This window comes from Sus scrofa, chromosome 1 (assembly GCF_054392235.1).
Source record: "Sus scrofa isolate SSC_HxYL_T2T_F1_AM1 chromosome 1, Sscrofa_HxYL_maternal_Yorkshire_Landrace_v2.0, whole genome shotgun sequence".
Taxonomy (NCBI): Eukaryota; Metazoa; Chordata; class Mammalia; order Artiodactyla; family Suidae; genus Sus; species Sus scrofa.
This window is the reverse complement of record NC_139383.1, coordinates 14,215,124-14,227,242: the sequence shown is the minus strand read 5'-3', so window position 1 is coordinate 14,227,242 and position 12,119 is coordinate 14,215,124. Positions and strand designations below refer to the sequence as shown.

At 46.8% G+C, this 12,119-nt stretch overlaps 1 protein-coding gene and 1 long non-coding RNA gene across 24 annotated transcripts in view; one reads left to right on the top strand and one right to left on the bottom strand.

Annotated features, from left to right (window-relative positions):
- Window positions 1-3,496: 3,496 nt before the first annotated feature.
- Window positions 3,497-12,119, bottom strand: part of SYNE1 (spectrin repeat containing nuclear envelope protein 1) — a 486,694-nt gene continuing 478,071 nt past the window's right edge. For all 23 annotated transcript variants that reach the window (XM_085023506.1, XM_085023534.1, XM_085023521.1 and 20 more), the window contains one exon: window positions 3,497-4,481. In XM_085023506.1, coding sequence (XP_084879632.1) covers window positions 4,241-4,481 — 241 coding nt within the window. In that variant the 3' untranslated portion in view covers window positions 3,497-4,240. The remainder of the gene's footprint in view (window positions 4,482-12,119) is intronic.
- On the top strand, window positions 5,359-12,061 carry LOC146405932 (uncharacterized). The gene is made up of 2 exons (XR_014844556.1): window positions 5,359-9,918; window positions 10,700-12,061. It is a non-coding gene; the product is annotated as an uncharacterized LOC146405932 (long non-coding RNA).

Here is a 12,119-nt window from a genome sequence, read left to right as displayed (position 1 = left end):
GGGTCTGGAACAATCCCTTGCCCATGGGGCGTGCGATACGTATTTGTGACATGAATAGAGGCTGCTCCGCCTGAGCCCTTCTGGTCCTATTCGGCGTATCCTCTGAGAATACTTTATTCTTGTATAATTCCCTGTGGTCACAGGGATGGGTGATGGTGGACTGGTGGCCGGGGAGAGAGAGCCCAGCTGTTGTGGCTGCTCTGGGGCCCATCCAGACCAGCTTAAGACCCTGCTTTTTGAGGCATGATTGCCTCTAGAAAATCAATTCACTCCACCCTCCTTTGCTTTACGATCTCTTAGGTGGCTTGCCAATAAAAGTTTGTAGCTCTCATTTCTTCATATTTGGCCCCAGGGCATAGGCTGTAAATCCGTCTACCCCAACCTGCCTTTTGACGGTAAATCTCAGCCCTGGGCTTGCTGAATTGCCCATCTAAGCCCTTTGAAGGCGGCTCTTCTCACTTCCTACAAAAACAAGGGGGGCTGTGGCTGCCCCATTTTCCAGGAGGCAACCTTCTGGCTCTCCAGGCATAGTTTCCACTAAAGCCTTTCCCTCCCCCTGGATTTCTTACTCAATCATGACTTTTAGTTTTGAACTCTTTTTTTTTTCCCCCCTCTCCATCCTAGTTTTATGGATTTTTCTCTTTCCTCAGCTTTTGCAAAGTTTTCTGTTGGCTTGAGCAAATCTCATGGCCAAGATAGCACCATCCAGCTGGCTGATGGTCTCTGGGGACATCACTCCCTATCTCCAGGCCACAATAGGGCTCTGGACAGTCCTTGTTCCAGAAATGAGGGGCTCTTGGACAGTCATCAGTGTCCTTTTAGCCCCTTGATAGTCTCGCAAAACATCCTGCTCATCCACAAAGCCTTTGCTGAACATAGTCTTTCTCTGTGGCCAGGAAGATGCTGGTACTGTTGTGGCTGCTACTGATGTGACCCTGTGTCCCTGCCCTTGGTGGGCAGGTGAGGCCGTGTGAGTTCTACACGGAAGTCCTGGTCTCACCTGTGGCTGGCTTGGTCCTTGCTAGACTGGTCACAGTCTCATCTGGGGAGAGCCATCACCTTGCAGCTCTAATGTGCACACTCACTGGGCTGCCTCCTTCTGTCCCATCTCAATGTCCTTTTGTTTGTCTTCAAAACATTTCCTAGAAATGCATATGATGCCTCCTGTTGAGTGTTTCACAAGGGTTTTTTAAAAGGGACACATCAGACTCTAGGATCTTTTTAAATCAAAGCCAAGTTATTTTCTTGGCCATTTTTTTTGTTTGTTTTTGTTTTTGTTTTTGTTTGGTCTTTTTAGGGCCTCCTTGAGGCACATGGAGGTTCCCAGGCTAGGGGTCAAATCAGAGCTACAGCTGCCGGCCTACACCACAGCCACAGCAACACAGGATCCAAGACACGTCTGTGATCTACACCATAGCTCACGTCAACACTGGATCCGTAACCCACTGAGCGAGGCCAGGGATCAAACCTGCATCCTCATGGATACTCGTGGGGTTTGTTATTGCTGAGACAGGATGGGAACTCCCTCTCAGACACTTTTAACATTTGGTACTTCCATGATGGGAAACACAGTCAGTCAGTTAATTGCCATGTGGAGAAGTGGCTCTGAGGTGTCCTTGACGGGCCTCCACCATGACCGAGGCCTCACCGTGTGGCGATTGCCACCGCAGTGGCAATATGTGCCTCTTGAAGGGCTGGGTGCCTCTAGGGGCAAGACCATGCCCTCCAGGTACTTGGAGCAGGGGTGACGGGGAAATCGAGGAAAGAATCCGGCCTGAAGAAGGACCCAGCTCAGATGAGGGTGCTGGGCATCCTTCAGTCTCCACCCTGCTCACAGCCTTTCCAGAAGCAGGAAGACAGGAAACGAGACAAAGAGGTTTGTCTTCTTTAGAAAAGAACGTCTCAACTCTGCTCCCTGTGTGGAATGTCAAGAATAGCTGGAGAGTCGAGAGCAGAATGAGTGTGACAGAAATGCCACAGGCGGAAAGTTCAGTCGAGGCAAGTCTTCAATCCAGCCCAGCAGTGACCTGGAAGGTCTCCCGGGATGAGATGGCTCGCGTGCTGTCTCGGGAGTCAGGAGAACAAGAACGTGGCGCTAAGAAGGCACAAAGCAGTGCTTTTCAACTGTTAGCGGGAATAACATCTCTCAGGCATCTGTTTAAAATCTGTCTAAGCTCCCAGGCTGGACCCCAAGAGACTGAATTAGGTCTGCAGTCAGCCCAGAAGTTAGAGAGCCTAGTGAACTTCTGGACCCCGAGCTGATAAGGCACTCAGGCTGCAAACATCATGGAAACTATGGAAGGCAGTTCCAGGTAATCTGGAGTTTGGTTTAAATTCGTGGTTTAGGAGTTCCCGTTATGGCTCAGTGGAAACGAATCTGACAGCATCCATGAGGATGCAGGTCCGATCCCTGGCCTCGATCGGTGGGTTAAAGGATCCAGCGTTGCCATGAGCTGTGGTGTAGGTTGCAGAGGCAGCTCAGATCTGGCTTTGCTGTGGCTGTGGCCGAAGGCCAGTGGCTACAGTTCTGATTCAACCCCTAGCCTGGGAACCTCCATATGGTGCAGGTGTGCCCCCCCCCAAGAAATTCTCAATTTAGAGCAGAATTTATAAACTAATACCTACAGGAGTTAGGCTGGTTCAGGCGATGAGGGCGGTTGGTAGGATACACGTGTAACTGTAAAAACTATTTCCTCCTGCTCTTCATGGGACAGCAGCCTTGTCACTCCAGCAACTAATGTCACATAGGAATATGTGTCCAGGACACATGAGCTTTCTGTTCCCAAGAGAAGCCTGAAACCCAGACGTAATATAAATCCTCGCCCTCTGATTATTACAAGGTGGATTGAGACACCACGAGCACCAAAGAGGACTACGAGGGCCACGGGTTGGCAAGTGCAGAGGGACAGAAAAAAACGCAGTGATATTTGGGCTTGAATGATAAACTAAAATGGTATTTCTCCCGCTAGATAATGAAAACATCATGGGATCTAAATGAAGAGTGCGCTAGGGACATTCACATGGCTTTTGTGTACCCTGGCATGGAGTGGAGAAGGGGCCTTCGTCAGGAGGTCACAGGCATGTCTTCCAATTGTGCAAAGGGAATAGGAAAGAAAGGAGAGCTAGAAAGATGTGGGGAAGCAAGAATCCGGGAAAGATCCCCCATTGCTGTGGCCGTGGGGCAGGCCGGCAACTGCAGCTCCAATTCGACCCCTGGCCTGGGAACCTCTGCATGCTGCAGGTGTGGTCCTAAAAGAAAAAAAAAAAAAAAATCCAGGAGATGCGATTGGCTGTGGAAGAGGATGGAGAAGGAAACAACCAAAGTTCTCCATGTCTAAATTCACTACTTCTCTCCATTTTTTTTCTTTAATATATACTTATGTTTAAGCTTCATTCATTCCACAAAAAAAGACAATTTAGGTTGTGTTCTAAGGGCCTGCTTAATAAGGAAATTTAGAGTGATTTCTTTAGGGGGGAAAAAAGAGCACAGACAAAATATTTCATAGTATCTATAATAAATGCAAAGAAATCGATACAAACAAAACTTGGCTTTAGCAAACTGTACATACATAAATATCTTTTTCTTTTACTATAACATTCAACTTTTTTTTTCACATAAAGCCTTCCACAATCTTATTTATTACATCCAATTTTTCTTTATATCTTTTTAAAAAAGTGCTTTTTAGATTTACAGCTTGTGCTTCTATTGCAAGGTTAGAACATCATGCCCAAAAGGAAAACAAGGTAGAAAGGAAGCTGCCATATAAGCTCTTAAAAACTGTCGGTCACAGGTCTCTAAAGCCTCTTCAGCACTGGTGGGCTGGTAGATTGTTCGATGCTGACAAGGTGCTCAGGTAGCGTCATCATTGAGTGGATGCAGCAGCACCACGGGAGGCTGCCCGCAGGGTCTGCTGAAGTCCCCGGGTGTGCAGGGAATGGGCCAAAGGCCCGGAGTTCACGCGGCCAGGGAACTGTGGAGGTCCTTAGTCTCTTTAGTGCCGAGGCTTGGTTGCAAATAAAATCTCTTCCAGACCTTCTGTTTCTACTTGCTGTCCTCCTGTCGTCATTTAATCATCACCTCCGAAGCTATGAGGTGCGCACCTGGGATTCAGAGGTGAGCTAAAGCTGCCACACCAAGGGCATCCGCCAGGACTCAGGTCCTCTTTCTGCTAGTTTGGGGTTACCCTTGGCCAAATCCTCCTCCTGCAGCCAGCAGTGCTGCAGGCGGCGTCTGCTGGGTTCAGAGCGGAGGAGGGCCGTTTGTATATCTGAGCATGGGGTGGAAGGAGCGGGCAAAGTTGTTGGAGAGGGCACAACTGTAGTCTTCCTCCGACATTGGCACGAGGCAGGCGAGCCCGATGAGGAGCAGCAGGAGGAGCTGAAGGGGAAGAGCCGCACGGAGCACTCGGAACAGGAAGGAGCGGCCGGACCGAGCTGGCCGATCCTCAGAAAGGGAGGAATCGGAGCCACCTTTTATGGACCTGAGAGAAGAGTCGACATCAATAACTCAAATACTTCAAACTTCGGAGGGGTGCTGCTTTTTGCTTCCTCACCTTCCTGGAAGCTAAAGGGTCAGGCCAAGCCCCACCCAACCTGGCAATTAGCTGTTGGTCTTCTGATTGCCCCACCACTAAAGGAAGAGGTGTTGGGAAACTGCACTGATGGAAAACAAACATCTAGTCAACTAAAGATAACTAACTGGGTTCAAATTCCCACCCCCTTCATTTGGTAAAGCATTTTCATCAACAGTGATAACTGCTCTACACACATTCTACCAGCATCAATTGGGTAGATCCAGGGTAATTAAAATGTGGAGGTTTGATGCAGTACATTTTGGGTTTAAGAATCTCAAAAGCACCGTTAGGCAAAATTAGATGCTGTCAGGATCATACGAGTTGTGCCTCCCATCCAGCCACCCTGGAGGTGCCGAAATCCATGCGGGAAGGAAAAGAAAGGCCATGGTCATTTTGCACAGATCTGTACAGTTTAGTTAATTTTGGAGTATGCCCTGGTTGCATCTTGCACTGAACCAGCAAGTGGCCCTGATGTTAGTGGGTTCCAAAGCTATGAGAACAAAGACGGCGGCAGAGTCAGTGTACAGAGTTAGATGATATGGATTCCAGGCTGATCCTTCTACTATTAGCGCCGTGATTTTCAGAAACGGACACAATTTCTCTGAGGACAGACTGTCATCTTGAATGTCTCCTTCTAAACTCAAAGTTCCAAATTTTCTTATCTACTTTAATTTCCCCATCTACTTTTTAAATTATTCAAATATTTATTGAGTACCAATCATGTACTAGGCTCTGGAAAACAAAGAAGCTATAAACTCACAGTTCAATGTAGTTGTGTTCAGGGTTTTTTTTTTTTTTTCTTCTTCCAGTTTTTTGTGCATCGAAAGCCTCATCCTCATCTACTTTTATTTATTTATTTATTTATTTTTGGTCTTTTTTTGGTCCTCCATGTGCCTGGGAACCTCCGTGGCACATGGAGGTTCCCAGGCTAGGGGTCAGATTGGAGCTGTAGCCACTGCGCTACACCACAGCCACAGCCACGCCAGATCCAAGCTGCATCTGCGACCTACACCACAGCTCACGGCAACGCCGGATCCAACTCACTGAGTGAGGCCAGGGATCGAACCTGTGTCCTCATGGTTACTAGTCAGATTCGTTTCCGCTGCACCATGATGAGAACTCCCTCATCTACTTTTAAATAGTGCATTAGAGATGAAGCTTGAATTTCAGAAATTGTAAGAGAGACTGCCTGTGAAATATTAACATGGAAGAGGTTCTGGGTGGGGTGTACTATTTTCCCTTTGTGAGCATCCGTTAATGTTTTGTTTGGTTACTAGCGGAAAAGATGAGAGAAATGTTATTTACAAGAGGAATTTTGCACAGGCACAGGCACATACACACACCACTGCAGAAGCAAAAAGAACAATCACTAAGGAGACGCATTCCCCCACCCCTGGTATGAACTTGCTAGTGCGTGTAATGGTAACGGCATTGAATGCGAGGCCATTCACACCACGAAGGTGTGAAAGTTACACTGGTTATTCTGTACATTTACCTTATGAGAAAACACTGCATCTCTAGCTACCCTAAGAGCCGTTAATTTCTGAAGACAGACCGCACAGGTATCAGTGAGGGATAAAGAGTGGCACCACAGAAAATAAATGTTAAAACAGACATCATCCCTTAAAAAGGAACAGAGGGATGACTCAAAACTCTATATTAAGCTATCAATGAAATATATGAGACAAACAGACTGGATGGGCCCCGCAGAAGCCCTGAGCTGTCGTGGCCTCTACTGTGTTTCTCCTGCAGCTCTTGTGATGAAAACACAAATTCCTGGTCTGCATTGGGACAAATTTCTGATCTACAAACCTTGAACAACTCGCTTTCCCTCCCTGCAACCTCTTCCACAAATCCTTCCAAGTAGACCAGACAGTCTTCCAACTTGCAAGTGCCATGCTTTCTACATTGTATATCCTTTATTAATTGGTCTGTGTAAAGACTCTAGCAACTGGAGGCCACAAGAGTTCAATCACCATCTAGTGGCCAAACGGATTAACTGCCCTGTGCTAAGACCAAGGCGTTATTCCTCAAGAGCTGACCAGGACAAACGAAATTTTGTGACGATAGAGCAAAGCATAAAAGAAGTAGGTCACATGCCTATTAAAGAGAAACTTCCTAGTTACCTAAGTGTAAAATATTCCTCTTGAGATCAGGTCTTAGTATCTCATCCACCTTCTAATTCTGGAGACAAATAGCTAAGGAGAGTTCACATTTACCTTTCTAACTGCTGGGCGACAAAAGCACCTGTGCTAAGGCCCCTCACTTAATTCCCACTATCGTCTCGGTGTGCTTATCACCTTCATTGCACAGTCGACGTCAAGGAGACACAGGTAACTGGCTCAAGGTTAACAGCGAGTAAGGGGTAAGATTTCAGTTCTGGTATTTTAACTCCAGAACTCAGGCTTTATAACCAGAGTAAATCAGCTGCTCCACTCCACAGTGAAAGGGGAAACTCTAGCAGGAACTCAGGACTTCTGCCCACCACCCTCTCCGCGAGGCTTTGCTGTTGGGTGACGTGAACGAAGGCCACTCAGGCCATGTTTACGTGCACGTGTCTCGCGTGTAGAAACAAAGACAATGCTTGTATCCTAAGACATCTGGTGGCGAGTGGTTTCCTGATGTCGCAGATAAATGCCTCTCATCATAGCGTCTCAGGGGGCCACACAGATCCCCAGGTCCGTCTATAGACACGAGGGCATTTTGTTTTGTTCAATCTTGGGCCCGCAATTCAGTCTCTCTGACCTTCTGTTTTCTCTTTTGCAAACATGAGGATGCATTAATATCCTGAAATCTTTTTGGATCTGAAAGGTTATGAGGTCCGTGGTTTAAAGTGTCTGGAGAAGGATGGCATAGTTACCCACGAGCTCTGGACTGCACTTTCTTTCCATATATCTTTTCTTTGACCTGAAAATATACCCGGGCAAACAATATTCTCCACCTGTCACCTGTCTGAGCGCTAAGAGAAGCACAAAAGAGAGCTCTGTTTTTCCTCATTATTCAGTATTTTAAAAAAAGGAAGGCAATTTCTAACTGACTCTTTTCCCTTAGGAAACACTTCAGGACACGGGAGATGGGCAGATTTATGCGTATGATTGCTATCCACCATTGGACTGACAGAGCTGAACAGGCCCTGTTTACCAGTTATTAGCGTCTTTGAGCAGTTAAGCAAGCCAGAGATCAAGATCAAAACAAGGGCTACACATTGACTAGTCCGCTCCTGAGAAAAGCTAGAAAGGTCACCATCTTTGGAACACAGGCTCAGATGTCACAGAGTCTGCTGAAGGACATGGCACATTTCACAGCATCAGAGCATTCCACATTAAAATTTAATCAGCTTTCTAATGTTGAAGAATGCCAACCTAGGGAGAAATAATGGGCTGTGATAGGGACAAAGAGAACACACAGGGCTGAGTGAACTTCCACGCACTTGACTGCTCTTGGAAAGGTCCAATTTATCTGTTGAAAAAAAATGCCACCCACTTGGGGCAATTACCAAGGTTTCAACAAGCCCAGGGTTGCCTCTTCTTAGGGGGAACCTGTTCTTGAGCTTCTAGTACCGCAGGTTAATGATACCAGTAAAAGGGTACTTTTAATATTTAATCTGTTGACTTAAAATGACCTAAGTTTCAAGAACCTTGAGAAATTTAGCAAGGGGATGAACAAAGACATCTCATGGACCTGTCACACATCACTCTGCAATGGCCTTACTCCATCGATGGATGCAGGGCAGACTGTGCCGACACAGGGAAAACTGGATGTGTGAATTTAGGGAATTTAATGGAGCCATTTCAGATAATCCTATCCAGCAAAAAAGAGGCTTATTCTCTGCAAGTACCTATGTATTTTATTATTTCTCTCACTCTTTTCATTCATTCAAATGTGGGGGTAAAGAGCTGCCCAGGAGGTCTTCATCTCTTTCCCCAAATACGCCTAGTTGTGGGGAAAGGAGGTTTAGGGGAGGCAGTGCTTAAGAACACACCACAGGCAGCACCGTCTGGGCAAGGCTGGCCGAAGCCTGAGGCGTGTGCGTGGGGAGTGTGACTCATTTCAAACATTTTATGTAATCGAGGAAATAAAATGAATTAATCCTGTGCCTACATTATTTAAACACAAATGGAAAGGCACTTTCGAGTCCTTTGGTTACCTGCTGGCAAACGCTGGCCGTGTGGAAACAGGAATTTCTTGTGAACGACTCTCAGGCTGCCTGTAATCTCGCTGCCTATTTTCGTGTGAATGATTTCTGTTCCCCCCATACCTGGTTCGGAAGACCAATTCCCAGAGTCGACTTAAGATTTCAGTCTCCCCTTCTTCTAAAATGAATAGAATAGCTTTCTCAGGGAGCATGGGGCAGCCCAAGCCCTGGAGCTGCTTTTGCGCTTTTTTATTTATTTATTTATTTATTTATTGGCCATACCTGCAGCATATGGAAGTTCCTGGAATCGGAGCTGCAGCTGCTGGCCATAGCCACACCAGATCTGTGCCTCGTCTCGACCTACACTGCAGCTTGCGGCAACGCCAGAACCGTAACCCACTGAACAAGGCCAGGGATCGAACCTGCATCCTCATGGATATTATGTTGGGTTCTTAACCCGCTGAGCTACAATGGGAATGCCTAGGACTGCTTTTAAAATATCCCATCCATTCAGAGCCCTTGGTAGAGTGGAGTAGGTAACGAGCTAGAACCCAGAGTTGGAGAGACCCAGATTCAAATTCTCAATCTTCATGCCTCGAATCCCCACTGTCCTTATCTGTAAAACTGGGAATAGAGGCTTGCCGTGGACACGCTGGGAGGGTTAAATGAGGTAACAGAGAGACAACGCTTAGCAGGGTGCTTAGAACACAAGTGCTAAATAAATGTCAGCCACTTAGCCTTCTTCTCTGTATTATTAAGGCAAGGGCGTGCTGACTCATACCCTTAGGGGTTTTGCTGGATTCAGCCTTTTCTTCCAGGGAAATAGTCCTGATTTACAGCAGTGCTTTCAAAGAGGTGATGCATTTTCCAAAGTGTCTGACGTGTCCCTGAAAAACACTGAAAGAGCCTATCTCCAGTTACCAAAGACACAGATTGGAGCCTTACCCCACAACTGTCCTCAACTGGGGCGCCCCGCCTGCCCTGGGGCTAAGACTGTTTGAGGTGAGGTATTTTGAGAGCTTGGAATAAATAAATCCCCAGGGTGGAGTCTGATAGAAAAGACTTGAGAACAGTGTTTATAATTAAGTCCTGGTGCTTAAAAAACATGCAAAAAACCCCCCACTGTGCCTGCTTAAATGTATTTGGCTCCCATGAATACATCTTTTTTTTCCGGTCTTTTTTCTAGGGCCGCATCCGCAGCATATGGAGGTTCCCAGGCTAGGGGTCTCATCGGAGCTGTAGCCACCGGCCTACACCACAGCCACAGCAACGAGGGATCCAAGCCGTATCTGCGACCTACACCACAGCTCACGGCCACGCTGGATCCTTAACCCACTGAGCAAGGCCAGGGATCGAACCCGCAACCTCATGGTTCCTAGTTGGATTTGTTAACCACCGAGCCACGACGGCACTCCTCCCATGAACACATTTTTAAACGAGGTCCTTTCCCCCTTCCTTTCGGTGTTTTGGCTGGTCATTTGCCATGTCTGTCTCTGTTCTCCCTGTAAAAGATGCCAGAGAGTAAAGGTGCCCTTTTACAATCCTGGGCTTTGTGATGAAGTCATTAGTTCCCTCAATTCAGACTATGGAGCCATTATTCCTGTGCCTTGCTGGAAACTGAAGTAAAATCTTCCCACGTGTCAACTTCCACTATAGAGCAGAGTTTTGAAGAGTTATTGGCCATCAGGTTAGACAATCTTAGGTCAAAAGTAGAGAAAAAGTTACCAGCTGGGCCATCATAAACACTGCTTCAAAAAGCATGTGTCTTAGGAGTTCCTGTTGTGGCTCAGTGCTAACGAGCCCGACTAGGATCCATGAGGACACGGGTTTGATCCCTGGCCTCGTTCAGTGGGTTAAGGATCCGGCGTTGCTGTGAGCTGTGGTGTAGGTTGCAAACGCAGCTCAGAACCCATGTTGCTATGGCTGTGGTGTAGGCCAGCGGCTACAGCTCCAATTCAACCCCTAGCTTGGGAACCTCCACATGCCACAGGTGCAGCCCTAAAAAACAAAAAACAAACAAGCAAAAGAAAAAAGCGTGTGTCTTAAGTATGTTTAAACCTAAACATTGTGAAGCATTATTATGAATATATACTTTCAGACGTTTTTCAAATGGTTAGGATTTTAAGGTGTCTTGGGGAGCTCCTTATAACTGATTTAGGGGATCTCTAGATTCTGATATATTACAAGTCCTTAATGGCAGGAACTGTATTGTATTAATTTGGTAGGTCCAGGCCCTAAATGCTGCAGGTGTACAAACATTGGCATCAGTCCACACGCAGGCTTAGAATATTATCTCAGAGAACACACAACAGTGACCATAAAATCAAACTGAAATATACAGGAGGCAAGCAAGCAATGTTATTAATATTTGACTGTAAACAACAAAAAGAATATCAGAAGCCCTTCCTTTAAATGGATACCCAGTTTCTTTCAACTCAGCCCCTTCCTTCTCTGGAAGAATATATGCCTAAATTTTTCCCACTGCAGATATCTGGGGTCAATGCTCTAAACCTATTAGTACTTCCGCAAAGCCCTTTGAGATTTGCTGGACCAGTGCAAGATCAAACGCCAGGTACTCTCAAGTCTCCACGTAAAGGTACACCATGACAGCCTGGATTGTGAGCGACGTTAATTCTTGCCCAGCAGACGGGCTGTGTCACTGCCCAGCTGGGTACACCCCCAAAAGGGAGGTGCCAGGAAATTAAGCAGTCCAAGAATGTCCACCCACAACCTGTCTGCCAAGGTGTTGGCCCAAGTTTGCCGTTCAGGTGAAGATGGCTTGTATCCCAGGTCCTCCAAGCAGCAAAGTGAACACGGTGCTGTGTGCTCAGAAGGCTGTTAGTCAACAGAGCTGGACAGAGCAGAGCTGACAGGCGCCTTGTGCATGTCACAGGGAGGATGTGGCTGTCCCAGCTGCAAAGCCCCCTTAGGAGACATGTTGAAGCACTTACTGCCCTAGGAGATGAGGCCTTGGACATTTCAGAAGACCTGTGTGGCTGTCTGCCAGAATCAGGGAAACCTGGGAGCCAAAGGGCGGCTGCTGCTGGGGCTGGGGAATAACTGCTGAGCTCTTTCCCCTTCTCATCAGCATCATTCACTGGTCTCTGGTTTCCTTAAGGGGATGCTCCATGGACCTTCCCCACCTCTCAACTTGTGGGGAGAAGATGGGCTCTGTAACCCAGGGATCTGTCTATAATACGGGCTAGCGTTTCTTGTAGGGGGCTAAGAAAATATCAGAGCACCTGCAGAAGCCCATTCATATCTTCAAAAATCCCTGGGTGGGAGTTTTTCTCCATTCAACGGATATTTTTGTTACAGACAAAAAAAAAAAAAAAAAAAAAAAAAAAAAGCCCCACAAAACTGTCCTCAAACCCAAGCAAAAGGAAAGAGGGAGAAAAAGCAAAACTTAA